General features: G+C 53.8%; 1 protein-coding gene across 3 annotated transcripts in view; it reads left to right on the forward strand.

Moving 5' to 3' along the window:
- BACE2 (beta-secretase 2) overlaps positions 1-18597 on the forward strand; it is an 85126-nt gene that overhangs the window by 25309 nt on the left and 41220 nt on the right. For all 3 annotated transcript variants that reach the window (XR_006817986.1, XR_006817985.1, XM_046001737.1), the window contains exon 2: positions 10670-10758. Coding sequence is in view for 1 of the 3 variants with exons in the window: in XM_046001737.1 (XP_045857693.1) it covers positions 10670-10758 (89 nt within the window). In the remaining 2 variants the exon portion in view is untranslated. The remainder of the gene's footprint in view (positions 1-10669; positions 10759-18597) is intronic.

Raw genomic sequence — 18597 nt, forward strand, 5'->3', positions numbered from 1 at the left:
GGCAGCTCGGCCTGCCCCAGTGGGGGATCTGGGCAGTGCTCACAGGTTTACCCTCGCCTTCCATGCGGCAAAAAAAGGGTATTTAAATTCCCAGGTGCTTAGAGGACTCTCTTGCCTTCTGGGGCAGGGGCGGGGCTTATGGACTTCCCATCAGTGGGAAGACCTGTTTCTCTGCTGCTCTCCTGTGCTCCCAGGGGCTGGCTGGGAGAAGAGAATGAAACCGATCGCCGGGAGAGGTCCCGAATAGTGTCACTTTTGCTCAGCAAGGACAGCAGGAGGACAAGGCTGGAGGATGGGGCGCTGGTACTGGGGGTCCTGCCACACCCCTCCCGACCCCCCTGCAATGATGCCCAGTCTGTGTCCGTGTCCGGAGAGTAAGACACAACCATTAGAGGGGCTGTGGGCGAGAAGCCAGGAGTCACTGCGTCCTGAGACCCCAGGGAGGGCATCAGACCTCTGAAAACTCCAGAGAGCCAGAGCTAACTGGCTCCCGTCCCTGGGCACAGGAAGGCCCCGCTCACTTATTTAGCAAAACTTGACTGAGCCGTGTGCTCAGAGATGCTGACCTGAAGCCACTGGGCGTGCTCCCGAGGAAGGGGGTGGGGGATCTCGGGCTCCCAGAGGACAGAGTGCAAACTGCGGGTGCAAATAGCCGTGGCGGCCCTGGGCTTTGAGTCCGAGCTGAGTTTGGTGCCCCTGACACGTGGGTTACCCCCCCCCGCCCCAGTGTTTCAGGAGGTGGTCACGTCTGTGTGGGCCTCACCTGCTGCAGGGACCAGCGCCATGACCCTTGCCGGGACTGCTGAGGACGCTGTGGAGTTCTGGAGCTCATGCATGCCACCTCTGCTCCAGGTCTGGACTAGTGGCAAAGCAGAGACCGAGTGAAAGTCTTGCGGGTAATTGGATGCGAGTCCTGTTCCGCTTGATGCTGAAAGTCGGCCCTGAGCCAAGAGGAGAAAGAGTCACAACACCCCCTGAGAAGTTAAAACCTCCCGGTGTGCCAAGCACTTGTCTGACTGCACCCCCCATAAATGCTCCCCTGTGCCCCTCAGAACAGCACTCTCGATCACCCCACTGGGCAGGTGGATGGCGGTGACGCCTTCGCACAAGGAGGGTGTGACATTGACCTGAGGTTCCGTAGCCCGCTGGGAGGCGGCCAAGCCAGGGCTCAGATTGGGATCTAGCAGACCCTGAAGCCACTGTTCTGTCCTTTGGCTTTGCCTTAGAGAAGGCGCAGACTGTATCCTGGGGCCACAAGTAGACAAGGAACTTGAAGCCAGCGTCCTGTAAGTGGACGCTGTTGCCAGCACGTTTCAGCGTCCCGGGCTCTGGGTGTGCGATAAATCTCCCCCAGTCTTCGTCTTTCTGGTCTAACAGGGATGGGTTGTCTGGAAAGCTTCAAAACTCAGGGACCACCCCGTCCCAGCATCCCATCACCCCAGGGCTGGCTGTTCCCTGCCGAGGGAGCAGGAACTCCTGTGTTTGGGGCTGCATGACTCTTTGGTTCCTAAAACAGTGACCCCCACATCAACCCTCCTCCTCCCCAGATTTGTCTCTCTCCACCTCCACCGCCAGAATTAACCTGCCAAGCCCTGAGCATTCCGTGGACGCCTTTCACCGTGCCGTCACTTGTGGTAGCGCTGGTGTCCCTAAAAGGAGCCGAGGGAATCCATGTGGCTCTCGACACGTGTTCCTCCAGAAGGAGCCCCATCGGAATCTCAAGGCACTAGTGTGCATGCTCAGGGCCGAATAAATTGCGTAATCAAGCCCCTCTTAGCCAAGTTCTGCAACATCTGTTTGTGTGAAGTGGAGTCCTTTGAAAATGATTTCCCCCCTTCTTTAGAAAACACCCTTGATTGTAGATTGTGGAGAAATAGTGTGCGGCGGTTACTCTTGCTTTCTTCAACCAGACGTGTTTAAGTAAATGAGATTCCTCTCCGGAATTGAAGCGGGAATGAACCTGATTAACAAGATGTTATCCCGTGTTAGGGCTGTGGGCAAACAGCCCCGTGGCTGGGCCGGAGAGCGCCACGCGGCTGTGGGCCCACGAGCCGGCTCCCTCGGCAGAAGGGCTGCTAATGTAATTAGGGATCGTTGTGCTCAAAGAGCCATTATTTAAATTATCTGCTTATTTTCCTATCTATTAACCTGCTGAAAAAGAGATAGTGATGTCTGAGAAATGTCCAGCTGCTAATCACTAAGGAGGTGCCTAACTCATTTCTCCTCTTTAATGCAACGTCTTATCTTATTGCGGAGATAAGCAAATGGCTCTCTGGGAGGGGATGCCGGGGGGAAGGCAGAGGAGGGACGGAAGTGGGGAGACAGATAGGCACTGTCCGCCTGTCAGTTTCCACTGGCGGCAGGAAGGTCCAATGATTCCGAGCCCTGCGAGGCTCTCCGCTTTCCTGGCCACACTGGTTTTGTTGCAGTTAGGCTCTCTGAGTTGGAGGATATTTGGGGTTTAGGGTACATGAGGCAAGGTTTGCAGGAGTCCGCCTCCCCTGGGTTCTCCCCGGCCTGAGCCACTGGTGGGGGGCAAGGTGATGGGCCGGGAAGGAGCCCGTTACTGCCGAGGGGGCAGAGCACTGGGAGGAGCCAGCAGATGGAGGTCTTCATCCATGAGCGATTGTGTATTTTGGGTGGGGGGCGCTCCCGGGAGCGTTTCTGCCCTGGCACCGCAGGCCTGCCCTGGATGCTGGAGGCTGTTGACTTCAGAGTAACCAGAAACTGGACTAAGTCCCAGGGCACATGGGAGGGCACCAAAACCTCATCTTGCATCCAACTTTGGTTATCCTTGGATATTAAAGAGGTACGTGGGTGGTTCTTTGGTAGAATAGCCAGGACGTGAAGTTGGCCCGCCCTCGCCATCTCCAGAAGACCTCAGTACTTTGCACCCGAGTATCAGGAGTTTGACCTCTCGAACAGCCTCCCGTTTCTTCCAGCTTCTCGGCAGCTGTGCCCTCGTCTCTCCTCCCAGGCGTTGGCTCACATGTGTCCTTCCCCCTGTGGGGCAGGTGAGGAGCAAATGCCTGTTCATTGTAGTCATGAACGGGCACCGTGGAAAAGAGACGGGAAATGTGTTTGGCCCTCTGGCACCTTACAAGCTCCTTGAGTATGGTGTGCCATTTGGAGAGCTGGGAGGCCAGGAAAGACCCAGACCACTGGAATCAAAATGAGGAAGAGCAAACCCCACAAAATGTGCCATTTTAAACATGAACGAGCTGTGTCAGGCAGGGCATGAGGATAAAGTCCTAGCCGCCCCCAAGAACATGCCGAAAGGGAACATCCCGAAGAAACTGCCAGCCACAGAACCAGCCCTTAGCCAGAGGTCCTGTGGATGTCATGGAGGTTGTATTAGTGGCTGCCGAGGACTGACCTCAGTCTTCTGTTTCCTTCCGAGATCTGCACATATGGCTCGCCCCCGAGAGCTTATACTGGGGGTGCAGGTAAGGAACCTGACTGCGTTTACCCCTCACAAGTGCCCTGTGGGAGCACAAGAGCCCCTAGGGACCTCCTAGGTCAGGGAGCAGCTAGGCACAAGCAGAAGGACTCCGCGCAGACACAGGTCTGTGAGCAGTGGGGGGCCCCTTGATCCCAGGCTCTGTCTCTGCTCAGCAAAGTGGAGAAGCAGCTCTCCGACATGCAGACGGACTGCCCGTTCCTGTTCCAAACCTGTCTAGTTCCCACCCACTGGTAACGGGTGCAGGAGGGTGCAGAATGGTTATCCTTGTTTCGGGATTAATTTGTAGAGTGCTGTCGTTGCAGGTCTGGGTGGGCCTGGGAGGCCTGGAGGGTACTGCTGAAGAAGTACGCGTCTCAGAGGGAAGTGTTGGCTTTGGGGGTAGTAGGATTTTCACACATCATCTTGTGACTTCTAGGGCCGGTGGTCGAAGATCTTTTTTGCCTTCTTGATCTTCTGTGTATAAGTCGTAGGTATAAGCACAGACGTGTTTTATACTGCATAAACACATTCCTTGGGCCCAGAATATGCAGATCTGCTACTTAGTGTCCACTCAGTGAATGTCTTGTCTGTCCCCCACTTGCATATTCCATAACTGTTGCTTTATTGAGCACCTGCTGTGCCCTGGGCGCTGTCCAAGGTGCTGTGGATGAAGAGTGGAACCACACACCAGGGCCCGCCCTCCTGCAGGGCCCCCTTGCTGGGGGGTGTCCCCTGAAAAAACTGTTGGGCTCCATCCAGCATGGAAATGGTGCACCAGGGGCTGAGGACACAGAATTCCCAGGAATGATGCGTAAGATGTTTCCAAGAGCGTGGAGGAAGGAGGTGTCTCTATCTGCAAGGGAGATGAAAAGGGAGGGGGCGTATCGGCAGAGGCGACGAGAAGGGGGGCTATGTCTGTGGGGGCGATGAGAATTAGGGGTCATGGCAGGGAAAAGGAGGAAGGTGGTGTTTCTGAAGCTTCCGGGGGGACTGGTCACTGTTGGCCAGTGTCGTGTACAGTCTCCTGAGCAGGCAGAGGCCTGGGAGGTCACCGGGAAGCCTGGCCGGCCTGGAGCCTGGACAGTGGAGAGGGGAAAGGAGATGAAGGATCCAGACACGAGCTAACTCCTGATGCTTGCCTGCGATGGGGCCAAGGGCAGAAGCTCTGGGGAGTGTGATGGGTTTTTGCTGATTCTGAGAAGCGACCAAAAACTTGTCCCATCAACTCCTGCCATTCTGGACCTTCCTGGGCCACTCGACCTGGACCACAGACGGCTCTTGAGGACAGGCCTATGGACATTTCGGTCCTCCCTGCTGGGTGCCTCGCTCTGCAGGGCCGGTGTCTGCTGCTTGAAGGGAGCTGCGGAGGACCATGCAGGGGCGTGGAATCAGGCTAAGAAGCAGCCGCACCCAGAGCCTTGGAGGCTTGGTTCTTTCAGAGTGCATGGGGTGACGTGTATAGGGTCAGGGCACGGAGCTTCTTTCTCTGTGGTCGAGACCCCTTCCTGAGGGGAGGCGTGGCTCAACCGGAAATCAACACGCTTGGCGGCCGCTTCCAACAATGGCCCACGGAAAAAGGTGTTGGCTTGTTTGCTGTGCACCTGAAATGCAACCCATGGTCTTGACCCTGGACGTCTGTCCCTTGCCTGACTTTGGGCTGCCTTGTCTCTTGGGATGATTTCTCTCCCCAGATCGGAGGCTCTGGGAAGCACTGGGGTGGCCAGCTTTGCTGAGCCATACCTCCGAATTGAATTTTCTTGCAAGCTGGCTCCTGCTCCTACCAGCTGGGAAAGAGAGGGTCGTACCAAATGCCAGGACGGTTTGGAGTTGTCTGTGTGTACGTTCATGCAGTCTGTATTCTGGTGCAACTTTCTCTGCTTTCGTGCCCCCGGCCTCTGCAAAGGGTGCATTGTGCGTCGTGGTAGAGGGAGGGGCAGGGGTGTGTGAAAGCTCTGGGTTCTGGTATGATGCGTGTGCCGTGGGGGGACTGTCTGCCCAGAAAGGCCTTGGTCACTGGGGTCATTATGCCAAGGACAGTAGTCTCGTGTCCTTGTGACCACGCTGTGTTGCACAGGAGCCTTTGGGGCAGATGTGGGATGCCCCCGTGGCCGGCCTTTCTGCACATGGCTGCTGGGGCCCGGGCACCTGGAGACCCCAGAACACTCAGAGACGGCGCGCGCTCCCGACCGACGCGAGCATGGCAGGAAGGACGCTCACGTTAGAATCTAGAGCTTTGATTGTGACTTTTCACGAGCAACAAAATATTCCTCGCTGTCGTACAGTTGGTGTTTGGTTTGGTTCTGTATTTTCCGGGCGATTGATGTGTCTTGACACGTACACTGAGCCACGCAGTCTGCTTTGAAAGGCATAGAATCCTCTGATTGGCCTCATGAAGGAGTCCTGTTTCTTTTTCTTCTCCATGGCCTCCGCTTTCATCCAGGCAACTTCGGCAAAGCTCATCTTGTCTCCAGGAGCCGTTTAAGTCTGGACCCAGGGCCCCGTGATGAGCTTACGTCCCTTCAAACCTGGGGTCTGCTGTTGGGACAAAAAGTCTTGGTGCCTGACAAGGTGCATTTTGGAACGTCATTCCCAGAGTGGGCAAAGGTCCCATCCTTGCCCTTTTCACATTGGCTGTTTGTGGTACTATGACGTACAAGAAATCTGTATCTGGTCTTGTTCCAGTTCCTGGCGGGGCTCCTGAAACCCCAGGAATTCCCCCAGGGGGAGAGGACTGATAAAGGCATCTTCCATGACACCCAGCCAGCCCCTTTGGACCACACCTGAGTGACTTAATGAGCTGGCTCTGGGAAATCCCGCAGGATGGGGGACCAGCAGGGGAGGAGAGGGGGAGTCTGGCCTCTCTGGGAGCCAGAGGTGCTAGAGGCTGAACCGGTCACCACCAGTGATCTCATGGAATGTTACCTGGCCTGTGCGACTGACCTGCCCACCGAGCTCGTCCGCCCAGCTGCCTGCTTGGATGACTGGATGCACGGGATCCCGTCACATCGCCAGATCCTCTCCCGTCAAGTCCGTGGACGTGCAGACTCGCTTGGCGCGCCTTGGCACGTTCACGAGAAATTCAGATGCAGCCGGTCCACCTGTGGTTTGGGAGCTCAGGGCTGCTGGGCATCAGCTGTTTGAATAGGGAACCAGATAATTCTGATTCAAGCTGCGTGCTGTCTGAGATACCAGATCTCTCCGTAGGGGAGGGGAGTCTGGCCCCTTTGTGAGTGACTCTGTGTTAGGAAATGCAGACAAAAGACGGAAGTCACTGCCTAAAAAGTCAAGGCGCATAAAGTGACTTTTATCATCTTATTATTTAGTGTTTTTTTTTAAATAAGATTTTATATATTCGAGAGAGTGAGACAGAGAGAGAGCATGAGAAGGGGGAGAGGTCAGAGGGAGAAGGAGCCTCCCCACTGAGCAGGGAGCTCGATGTGGGACTCGATCCCAGGACCCCAGGATCATGACCTGAGCCTGAGCCCTCGGCAGACTCTTAACCCACTGAGCCAACCGGGTGTCTGTTTAGTGTGTTTGGATCCCATTACGCCCGAGTTCCCAGATCCGTCTGCCGCCGTTCCTGCAGGTGCCGCGGACAGGACCTTCAGTGGCGAGAAGGGCACCCTGGGAGCTCACAGAGTAGGCTCTGGTTTGAGAAGACGTGATGTCACATTTCTTGTGCCCAGAGCTCCAGGGCAGGGGCTCCCAGGATGATTCCCTGGTGTTTCCATGGCCCCCGGCAGGGGAAGGCCCGTGCGCCCAGGACAGCAGGGAAGCAGCCGCCGGGCCTCCCGTCTGACGCCCAGCAGCCTGGAATCAGTGTGGAGCTCACACACTGCAGGTTCAGGGACACCAACCCACCCTTGTTTATTTTTCCCCAATCTAGAGTGTCCTCCTACCAAGGCCGAGGTCGCCGTCTTTGATCTTAGCTCTGAGAATCGTTTCGCGGTTCCTCCAGCAGACTCCTCAGTGTCCGCCCTGGGCCCGGCCCAGACGGAGCAGAGAACAAAAGGGCACAGATCCCGGCCCAAGACCCACACGCTGGCAGATGGGGCTGAGGGGGGAGTTTCTGGAGCCTGGCGAGCGGTAGGTGGGTTAAGAGAAGGTGTTTGGGGGCGCCTGGGTGGCTCAGTGGGTTAAAGCCTCTGCCTTCAGCTCAGGTCATGATCCCAGGGTATCGGGCTCTCTGTGCGGCAGGGAGCCTGCTCCCCCCCCACCCCCCCGCCTCTCTGCCTACTTGTGATCTCTGTCTGTCAAATAAATAATTAAATTTAAAAAAAAAGAGAAGGTGTTTGGAGAAAGGCAGCGTGCGTCGGCCCCAGCCCTGCCATGCCCCCGGTGCGGCCAGGCAGTGCCCCCCTCTGCACCTGATTACCCCGTCTGTGAAGTGGGGGTCATGGTGGTGCTGTCCTCTGAAGGGCCTCCTGGGGGTTAAACAGGCTCGTGTCTCTGAAGCCCGGCAAGGAGCCCCGGCACATCGTACGTGTTTGCAGTCCGGGTTATCCCCGGAGGTGCTGAGCGGCGTGCGAGTGGAGGGAGGGGGTGCCGGTGGGCTGGGATTCACTCGGAAGGGAGCACTGGAGGGAGAGCATGGGTACCCTGCAAGGGCCGTCTACACCGGCACAGACCATGCAGTGGGGAGTGGGGGGAGGCCCCCACTGAGTGTCTGCACCGTCCAGGGAACAGCTCAGCGGCGGTCAGGTGGAGTGAAGTCGGGGCACCATGGACTGGGCGGTCGAGCCGAGGGAGGACAGGGGAGAGGCGAGCTCTGGCGTATGCTGTTGCTGTAGGGTCATGGTGGCCGGCGGGTGGAGTGGACCCAGGGAAGAAGGAGGGACCCTGGCTGGGCAAGGCAGGCGACGGCCATGCCGCGGGCAGAGATGGTGAGACGTGCATGGGCGCACTGAGTACAGCCTGGAGGAGGGGACGGCGCACTTTCCTGATGGGCTGGATGTGGGGCAGGAGGGAGAGGAGCGCGGACGGTGTCACCAAGCTGCTGGGCCTGAGCCTGTGTGGTAGAGTCCCCGTTAGGGGATCGGAGCATCTGCGGACGCGGCAGGTCTAGGGGTGCCGGGAGTTCCGTCCTGGACATGGCAGGCTTGAGATGGAGTGTTTGTTCCCTAGGATTGCCATGGTGATGGGCAGACCCGGTGGTCTAACAGCAGAAATGTCCCCTCTCACAGTCCAGAGGCCAGGAGTCTGACGTCAAGGTGACTGCAGGGTCGAGCTCCTGCAGGGATCCTGGAGAAATTTCGTCCTTGCATCTTCTGGTCCTGGTGGTGGCAGCCGATCTTCAGGGCACTGTGGCCTGCGTCTGACTCTGTCACACGGCCTTCTCCTAGTGTGTCTCTGTCTTCTCGTGGTGTTTTCCTCATGAAGGACACCAGTTCAGTTGAATGAGGGGTCTCGCCTTAACTCGACGACATCTGCCAAGACCCTGTTTCCAAGTCAGGCCACATTCATAGGTCTCAGGGTGTTAGGATTTCAGTGTGTCTTTTTGGGGGACATGGTTCAACCCCTAATGGGCGGCTGTTGGACGTCCCAAGTGGAGGCATTGAGTAGGGAAAGCCTAGAACTCAGGGACAGCCTGGGTGGGAGACCCAGGGCGTCACGGGCAGGTGGAGGGCCCCGAAAGCCAGGCGACTCGGTGAGGTTGCCGCGGGGCTCGTGAGTGTGGTGCCCAGAGGTGGTTGCAGGGCCGACTGGTGGGAAACTCTAGTCCACGAAGGGGAGGAGAAGCCCCAGCAGTGAGGCTGAGGTGGGCAGGCAGAGACGTTGGAGGAACACTGGCTGTGCCGTGTCCTGGAATCCAAGTGAAGACTGTATTTCCAGAAGTTTCCAGAAGGACAGAGTGGCTGACTAGGGGATGTCCTGCTGGTGGGGGAGGGGGGTGGTCAAATAAGAGAAGGACTGAAAACATGGACTTTGGCAAAAACCGGGGGTTTGACCAGAGTGTTGAGAATTCTAGGTAGAAACCTGCCCACTTGGATTTCCTCATCTATGGCTTTTTAAACTTGATTTCCAGCCTCTGGGATTTTATCTGCATGTTCCGTGTTTACTTCCGTGAAACGTTTCCTTGTGTGTACCACGAGGTGTGCATCTGGACTTGGCTGATGCTGAGCGCTGCCCCCCCCGACGTGGCTTACTGGGTGTGGGAGCCGAATGATGATTCACAAATGGTGCAGCTGCTTAGGGTCACTGGTCACAGGGAGCAGCGGGTCAAAGCCACAGGAGGTCCCTGTCCACACTCACTAGAATGACCATCAGGAAAACGGTCAGCATGCCACACTGGAGGTGGATATGAAGAAAATGAACCAAAGGAACAAGGGACCCATTGTTTGTGGCAGTGTAACTTGGCCTCTCTCCTTTGGTGTATTAAAAGTACACTTGCTCTGTGACCCATCAAGTTGGAGCCCTAGGTGTCTACCCAAAAAGAAAGGGAACAGACATCCACGGAGTGACATCTACGAGAACGACCGTAGCAGCCTGTGGACCCGAAGAAGCCAGAGGCCAGCCCCCCCACCCTGTCCACATGGTTACACTGATAGACTGTCCAGTCCCTGGCAGTCGAGTCAGAAAGTTCCTGCCTCTGAGAAACGGGAGGGGTTGCCTGGAAAGGGCACAGGAAGTGAGCTTTTGGGGATAATAGAAATGCTTTGGGTACCATGTCGGAGCCCACCCGCGGAAAATCTAAGATCTTGCATTGTTATGTATGTAAATTTGAAGTCATTAAAACCAAGAAGTGACCCATGTGACGGGTGTCCCAGGGGCTGTGTAGCAGTGATGAGGGAATGCCAGCTGGTGGGGGTGGGGGCAGGCTGGGAGAGCATCCTGGGCACACACACACACCCGCAGCCTTCAGGGCTTCCGTGGAGATTGGAAAGGCAGGGAGACAGCGCTGACCTACAGACCAGGATGGGACCGGGCTCTGCCTCGTCCTGAGTGCTAGTGGCTTAAAAAGGAAATCTCTGTTATTTTGCTGAATTGAGCTTCTTGTAAGGCCTCTTGTGTATCCAAAGCAAAACAGACCCCCCCCTCCCTGCGGTAAGCTTCTTAACCGACTATGTTCAGATTTCAGTTTCAAAGCAGCTTTAAAAAAATATGTCTAATCAATACAAATTGTTTCCAAGTAATACATTGTTCTTGGTGCCTCCTTTTTGAGAGAATTATTCAACAGTGTTGCCTTATTCAAGGAAGCTGACAGTGTCTGTTTCCTACAAATAAAAGCTGCAGGTTCTCGTGGACACTGGAAGCAGCAACTTCGCCGTGGCAGGCGCCCCGCACTCTGACATCGACTCCTACTTTGATGCGCAGAGGTGAGTGATGGGCGTGGCGGGGCGCGGCGGGGTTCGGGGCACCACACTCATGCTTGAGAATACGCTGGACCAGGAGAAGCCAAAGCTCTGTGTATGTGTAGCTGTCTGTGCCTGTGGTTGTGCGTACTTGTGTATGTGGAGAGATCTGTGTGGATGTGTATGTGATTGTGTGTGTATTTGTATGTGTGGATTTGTGTAGACATCTGTGCATAGTTGTGTATTGTGTATATGTGTGCATGTAAATACTTGTATGTATGGGTAGGTATTTGCATGTGTTTGGGGTTGCGTATGCGTTTGTGTGTATTTATATATATCTATGTATATGTGTAGATATCTGTATGGTTGTGTGTCTGTATTTGTATAGATATTTACATTTGTGTATATGGTTGTGTATATTTGTGTGTGTATATGATTGTATATATGCGTAGATGTCTGTATATGTGTATATGGTTGTGTATATATGTGTAGATATCTACATGTGTGTATATGGTTGTGTGTATATCCGTGTGTGTGTGCGTACGGTTGTGTATCTGTATATATCTGTATATGGGTAGATATCTGCACATGTGGATATGGTTATGTGTGTCTGTGTATATGATTGTGTATATGGGTAGGTATCTGCTTATGTATATGGTTGTGTGTATATCCGTGTGTATGTGCGTACGGTTGTGTATCTCTGTAGGAATATGTTTATGTATATGGTAGATATCTGCATATGTGGGTATGGTTGTGTATATTTGTGTGTATGTGCGTACGGTTTATGTATATGGTAGATATCTGCATATGTGGGTATGGTTGTGTATATTTGTGTGTATGTGCGTACGGTTGTATATCTCTATAGGTATGTGTGTATGTGGGTAGACATCTGCGTATGTGTATATGGTTGTGTGTGTATGTATGTCTGTAGACCTCTGCGTATATGTAGGTACCTGTGCCTGTATATGATCATGTGTATATTTGTGTGTATGTGTACCTAATTTGCATATGTAAATATGGCTTGTGCATATTTCTGTGTGTAGACATCTGTGTATATGTCGATATTTCTGTGTATGGTGCTCTCTGTGAATGTGTATATGATTGTGTATATCTGTAGCTGTGTGTGTGTGTGTGTGTGGTTGTGTGTTTTTCTGTGACTGGTGGATCTGTCTGGGTACCTATGTGTGCGTCTGTATGGGTTCCTTCGGGGGGAGTCTGTGGGAGGATTCTCCTAATAGCTGTGGTGCATGCTCCTGACCTTTACTTCCTGAAAATTCGAGCCAGCTGGACGTTGTGCGGTTCACACGACCGCAGAGAGCACACCGGCCTTTCATGGTCATTGAGGCCTCCAGTCGTCAGCGGCGGTGGGCTGGAGTGGGGAGACGGGCATTCGGTGCAAGCATGAGGCTGTTCTGGGCAGTGGGCTGGGTTCTTGCAAGCTCAGTCGTGGTCAAGGTGTGGTTCATCAAAACCACTTCCATGTGAGGAGGGTTTCTGGTGCCGGGAATCTGTGGCTTGCCTAGGAAGGCGCACGGAATTACAGGGCGGGGCTGTGAGGCCACAGTGGAGCCCGGACAGCAGTCTCTGCATGCCCTGGGCCTTGGGGAGCCCGAGGTAGGCTCCAGACACAGTTGTCAGGGCCTCGCAGCAGCATTCGGCTCCCAGGGAGCCCGTGGGGCCAGAGCCACTACCTTCTGGCTGCAGGTGGTGATTTCGTATCCGTGCTTATGACCGGAAAGTTGAAACTCTGATAAAACGAATAAGCTGGCACATGGTTTGCTGTCCAGGGTTGTGAGCTGTTGCCTGACCCCAGAGCAGCCCCATTACACTCCCTGCTCACTTGCCTCATCCCCAGTCTCTGTTCCAACAAACCCCAACTCTCGCTGGGGGAAAATAATGACTGGGAAGCTTCTGGAAATAGCAGGCAACTTGCCCAAGGCAGGCTAGCTTGCCCTGTGCGGAAGTGCCCGTCTGTCTTTTCCTGGGAATGTGTCTTGGTCTCCCTTTTGGTAGGACAAAAGGTGTGGTCTCCTGTGCGTGCAGCTGGAGGATGGTGGGAGCAGGTGCGAGACAGGCCTCCTGGGGCCCCCACTCCCCCGGCTACCCCTCCTCCAAGAGCCTGTAGCTTAGTGTATGACTCAGTGTATTGATAAGATAATAATGTCATCGTTGACATTCCGGGTGAACTTCCCAGCCAGCGACATGTACAGTGGGGGCAGGGCTGTTCCGTGTTGAACAGGAGGTGAGGGGGCTGCTCTCTGCCCCTCCCCGTTCTGATGGGTGGTCCGCCCATATCCTCTACCCCCAACAGCGCCCCCATCCCCAAGCCATTCACTCTGGACTGCTCCGTAATGGAGCAGAACTTCGAGTTGGTCCTGACTTTGATTTTACTTGTGTAGCACGGGAGGTCCAGGAGGCCAGGAAGCTTCTCCAAGTTCCAGCTTCCAGCTCGGCAGTTCTCAGACCGTCAGCCCCGGAACGCTGTTTTTAGAGCCAGTACTCTGTAATGCCCTGAACGAAAAGCGAAGGTCATACATACCACTTGCCTCGTACCTAAGTCTAGATGCCCTGCTGTTGTGCTGGGGAGAACGAAGAGAACGGTAGTCAGTACCGTGATACGTACACGCTCTGGGTCAATAGTGGGGGATCGGTGAGTGTCCCCAGGACCTTGCAGCACCTGGTGGAGACTGATACAAGGGGATCAAAGTAGACTCAGACCCCCCAGAGCCACTTGGGTTGGGGACAAGATTTTCCAAATAGATGAAGGATCTTGGTAAAGTTTCCCCCCAAGCGTACCACCTTCCCCCAATTTAGTTGCATTTCTGGAAAATGCAGTGTGTGTTCAAAGTATGTAAAAATTGTTACTTTGGTGGCAAAGCAGTCCTAGCCCTCCCTCCGTCTCTTCCATTGTAGGGTGATGGTCCCCACATGTCCCCAGTGTCCCCACACCTACCGTGGGGCTCAGAACACACACACTTGGAGCTTGGCTGTAATTTTAGTGGCTTTTGCTTGTAGTTCTGCCTTTTATCGCGGATCTGCAGACACATGAGACAGAGCGAAGTCAAAGCTGGGGAGAAGTGTACAGTCGTGTTCGATTCAAGTGTGTGGGTTTACCCAGGGGATGCGTATTTCCTTCCCAGCGTGTAAGCAGTGTTTCCTTGGCATACACCCTCAGCCAGGGGTTGAGAAGGGCCCAACAGCACTTTGCAAGCCAATCACCCACTTGCTGTGCAGATGCAGTTACTGAAGCATTTGAGGGTGAGTCATAGCATTATAAATGCCATGTACGATGCCAGTGAATATGTACGGTATTTGAGGGAATGTAGGCTCCCGGTGTCTTATTTATCTCCTGCTCTGTTCATGGTTTGGTTGAACAATGGTTCTCTTTCAGGCTTCAGTAGGACAGGTTTTTTTTTTTGACTCCCCACTGACTGAGCAGGGAGCCTGATGCAAGGCTCGATCCCAGGACCCTGAGATTATGGCCTGAGCCAAAATCAAGAGTCGGATGCCCAACCGACTGCGTCACCCAGATGCCCCAGGACACGTCTTTCTAACGTACCTGCTCACCTTGCTGGCCAGGTTTGTGGTCAGGTGGCAGTTGTTCCTGTTATTCATCCTTAAACATGGAGCCTGGTTTAATGTGAAAACTCATGGGACCGTCTGTGACTCCCACAATGGTGAAGCCTGCCTTCCTTCTAATTCTGCAAGAGAGCTGAGGGCTCCCTGCCAGCTTTCTGAGCACTCAGGGTTCTCTTGGGTGCCCGTGTATGAGCAAATAGAGAAATAAGAGAACCGACCAGCGGGCAGGGGGGAGCCCCAGGCTCTGTCACCTGGACGTCACCCCAACTTCTTTGTTCCCAGGTGTTGCTGAAAGGTCTTTAGGACCGGTAAGACGCCACCCACATTTTGGACCCCTGGCCTTCCTTTTAAGAGAACTGTTCTTACCACAGGCTTGTCAGGTTTCTTAGCCGAATCAGATGGGAAGCGTCGCATTGCTGAGTTCATGGCAAGTTCTGTCCCATCAGCCACGTCCCTCTGAAGAGGGGGTGCTTTGCAAGTTAGGTACCTGTGCAGATAAAAAGATTATTTATTTGAGAGAGAGTTTGTGTGCATGAGCAGGGGGAGAGGCAGAGGGAAAGAGAGAAGTAGACTTTCGCCGATCAGGGAGCCTGACTTGGGACTCAGTCCCAGGACCCTGGCATCATGACCTGAGCCCAAGGCAGACGCTTCACTGACTGAGCCCCTGGGGTGCCCAAACATGGATTTAATATTGTGAAGATAGGAACATTTTCTGTAAAATGATGCATTACTGATTTGCGTATGGCTTCCAGCTGTCTTTCCGGTTGGTGTAAGGTGTATGCTTTCCACCGTCATAGTTAATGGAAGCCAAGAGAACGTTTTCGCTTCCCACCTCTGTTTCCGACAAAGGGTTCTTTTCTGAGACGCAGCTCCCTGCCCTGTGATGCTTCTGTGTTTGCTTGTCCCTCTGATCTCCCTGAGTTATAATAAGGTTTCTGGTTGGGTTTGTCAGCCTCGGATTCCAGTCCTCCAGTCTTTGGATATTCGGGTTTTAATGCTTCCTGAAACATTTCCCAGTAATTGGAGATTTGGCATGGGGCTCTTTGACGAGACCTCTTTGATTTCCGGAATGAGCCGCCAGGCTACCACTAATCCTTTGTGTGGCTTCTTCCCATCGGAGGCCCTCTTTTCATGGTGGTGAATGTTCCAGTGAATTTCTTCATGGCAAAAAGAAGATTGTATATTTCTTTAGATGTCCTTCTTTTTTAGCCAATAAAACAGCCTCCGGCCAGTTGGCTTGATTAAAGATCCGGTATACTCCTCCCCCGACCTTCTGTTAGACTCTCGGAAAAAATGCTCCCATCTGGGGTCAAGACACACAGAGTAGTCGTGGCGAGGGGGCAGTTAGTTTCCTCAAATGTTGCTTGTGAGTGGTGGTAGGATGTTAGGGAATTACCAGGTAGCCTCCTTAAGGGGGCCGAGCTGGGCGCGTCTCTCCTTGGGCCGATGGGCCGATGGGCCGTATTTGTGCCTGATGGTTTGTGCCTGATGTCTTGTTCCTCAAGCCCGCGTTTGTTTGCTTGTCCCGGAGGGGACTGCTGGCGCCCACGAGCGTTGGTCATTGTTGGGCATGATGGCGACTCTCCAGGCTGGGCAGGCTGGTTGAGTCGCCACTGGGCCATCAGTGGCCCCATCCACTCTGGTCTGGTCACTTCCAGAACCTTAGCAGAGAAGGGGCCAACCCTGAAGTTAGGTTCCAACCTGCCCCCCAAATGCAGAAGAGCCCCGGGTGTGCTCTTCTCCTCATCCCCTGGGTGGGGGAGCAGACCCCAGGACTCTCAGTTTTGCCCTCCCACCTGTTCTTTTCACGTCCTCCGAAAACAGTCACGGGTTCCTTTTAAAATAAAATGTCTCTGGCTCTTTCCTCCCCTGTTCATTGATTTCCCCTTTCCGTCCTGTGTATCCTTAACACTTACCGGAGGCCGAATGCCTTCTGAACTTGGTTCAAAGTGATTTTGTTGCTGAGTGGACTTCGTCCTGGCTACCTGCATCCCTGACTGATGTTGTTCCTGAGAACCCAAAACGGAAGCTGCAGGATGAGCCGGTCCGGGGTTCCTTCAAGATAGTAATTAATGTGCAGAGCGACTGTGAGCCAAAGCATTTTAGTGCCAACAAATGGGATGTTAGAGTCGTGAAGATGGGGGAATACTTTTTTTTTCCCCATTCAATGCGGGAAGCTCTACATCCATAGCCCTCAGATTTACTCACGATTCATCACAGGGGTTTTTGCCCTTGGAGGCTTAGTTAAGGGGCTCAGAGAGGATGCGCTTACTTTTTCTCTCGCCTTATCTAGAGCTACGCTTTCTACCAGGGTGGCCGCTACCAAATGGGTATTTCAGTTACCGAACACTAGATGGAATAAGCCTACGTCTCCAGTCCCTGTATCGTCGTATTTAGTGCTCAGGACGCCCCCGGTTACCATACTGGCCGGCATCGGATACGGGATATTTCCATCAGGGCAGCCGGTTCTGTTGGACGGCGCTGCTCTGGAAGGCCGGAGAACTCTGCCTTTAGAAACGGGGAGGCCCCCGCCCCCATGGCTCTCCTCCCTGACGGCCCCTCACCACCTTAACCAAGTTGTACACAACAGACTAGCTCCTTCCCGTGGGGACGATCGGATTTCCAGATGAGACTGTTTCTGGTATTCAGTACGAGTAACGCTGTAGGAGCATTTTCAGGGAGTTAACATTTTTTAAAAAGATTTATTTATTTATTTATTTATTTATTTTTTGGAGAGAGCGCACATATGTGAACGGGGGGAGGGGCAGGAAGGGAGAGAGGATGCCAAGCAGACTCCCTGTGGAGCGCGGGGCCCCGCTCAGGGCTCCATCCCACGACCCTGAGACCACGACCTGAACCGAAAGCATGAGGCGGACGCTCAACCGACTGAGCCACCCAGGCACCCCGGGAAAAAAACTTCTTGCACTTTCTAGTAGTCGCTCACAGACGGAGTAAGACAGCGAGTGTTCAGATAACTATAATGGTACCAGCTGTTTTTCTTGTGCACCTGCTCTGTCCCAGGGTTTGTTCTAAGTGCTTTCCAGAGTTCGCTCTCTTGGTCTTCAGAATTAACCCCACGGGATGTCGTTCCGCACGGTCTCCTTTTCCCGTTGACGCCATACAGGCACAGAGAGGTTTAAGTAACCCGGGCTGGATCACACAGCTGAGCAGTGGGGCTGGTGGTCGAACCCGAGCCGTGTAACATCAAGGGCCCCTCGTCTTTGCGAGTGGCATCAGAGGGTCCAGAGGGCTCCCTCCGTGAGGGGATAAGCAAGCTGGTCGGGGTAGTGTAGGAACCACGCCGTCTACACCCACGAGGCTGCTTCGGGCGCTTAGACATTAGCAGGTTCTAATGAGTGTTCGGTAGTCTGGGCAGAGTAAAAATAAAACAGCTTCTCCCAAGGAAGTCACAGCACTTTAGGCTGTATCGGGGAGAGAACTAATTTCTGCAGTCAGGAGTTGGCAAACGAGGGCCCTCCGGCCACCTCCAGCCTGCTCCTTCTGTTAATAAAACTTTATTAGAATCCAGCAGCGTGCATTCAGTCAGTATCGTCAGTGGCTGCGTCCGCATTACACTTGCGGGGCTGGGGAGGCGTAACAGAGATCATGGGACCCACAGAAGGTGGAACTTGTTTCCTCAGCCCTTGACGGAAAAAGCGTGCCGACCCTGGGCCAGATCCTTTTCTCCGCCCGTTTGAGAATAGCCTTTTCTGTGAGCAGTGGTGTATTTGTACACACGAGGAATGACCCCAGATAGTCCAAACTCAGGATTCTCATTGCTGTTCACCATAAACGCTGATAGCCCCTGTCTCGCACCAGATACATTTGACTTGGTGCTGGCTGTCAGCATGGGATGACAGTGACCCTCCGGTCTCCTGTTTCCGTCACCTGACGGCCCTGCCTGTGGGACCTCTGATGGGCAGGTCCCCAGCGTTCCATGTGCCCAGACCTGTCCCCTGCCACAGTCTGTCTGTGTCTGCCCTTGCCAGGAGGCACACGCATGCGAGGTTTCCCCCAGATGCTGCTGTCCCTTTAAGATTGTGGCAGAGTGAACTAAGGCAGTAAATACTAAAATTAATCAGTCTTCCTATTTTGTATCCCATTATGAAGTTCACATAAATCAAATGTCTCCAAAATGTGTGTGCCAGACGTTGGAAGAATCACTTATTTGCTTTTTTCTTTTAATTTTTTAATTTATTTTTTAAAAACGTTATTTATTTATTTGACAGACAAGAGTTCACAAGCATGGGGAGGGGTAGAGGGAGAGGGAGACATAGACTCCCT

Source organism: Meles meles, chromosome 4 (genome assembly GCF_922984935.1).
Source record: "Meles meles chromosome 4, mMelMel3.1 paternal haplotype, whole genome shotgun sequence".
In the NCBI taxonomy this organism is placed as follows: domain Eukaryota; kingdom Metazoa; phylum Chordata; class Mammalia; order Carnivora; family Mustelidae; genus Meles; species Meles meles.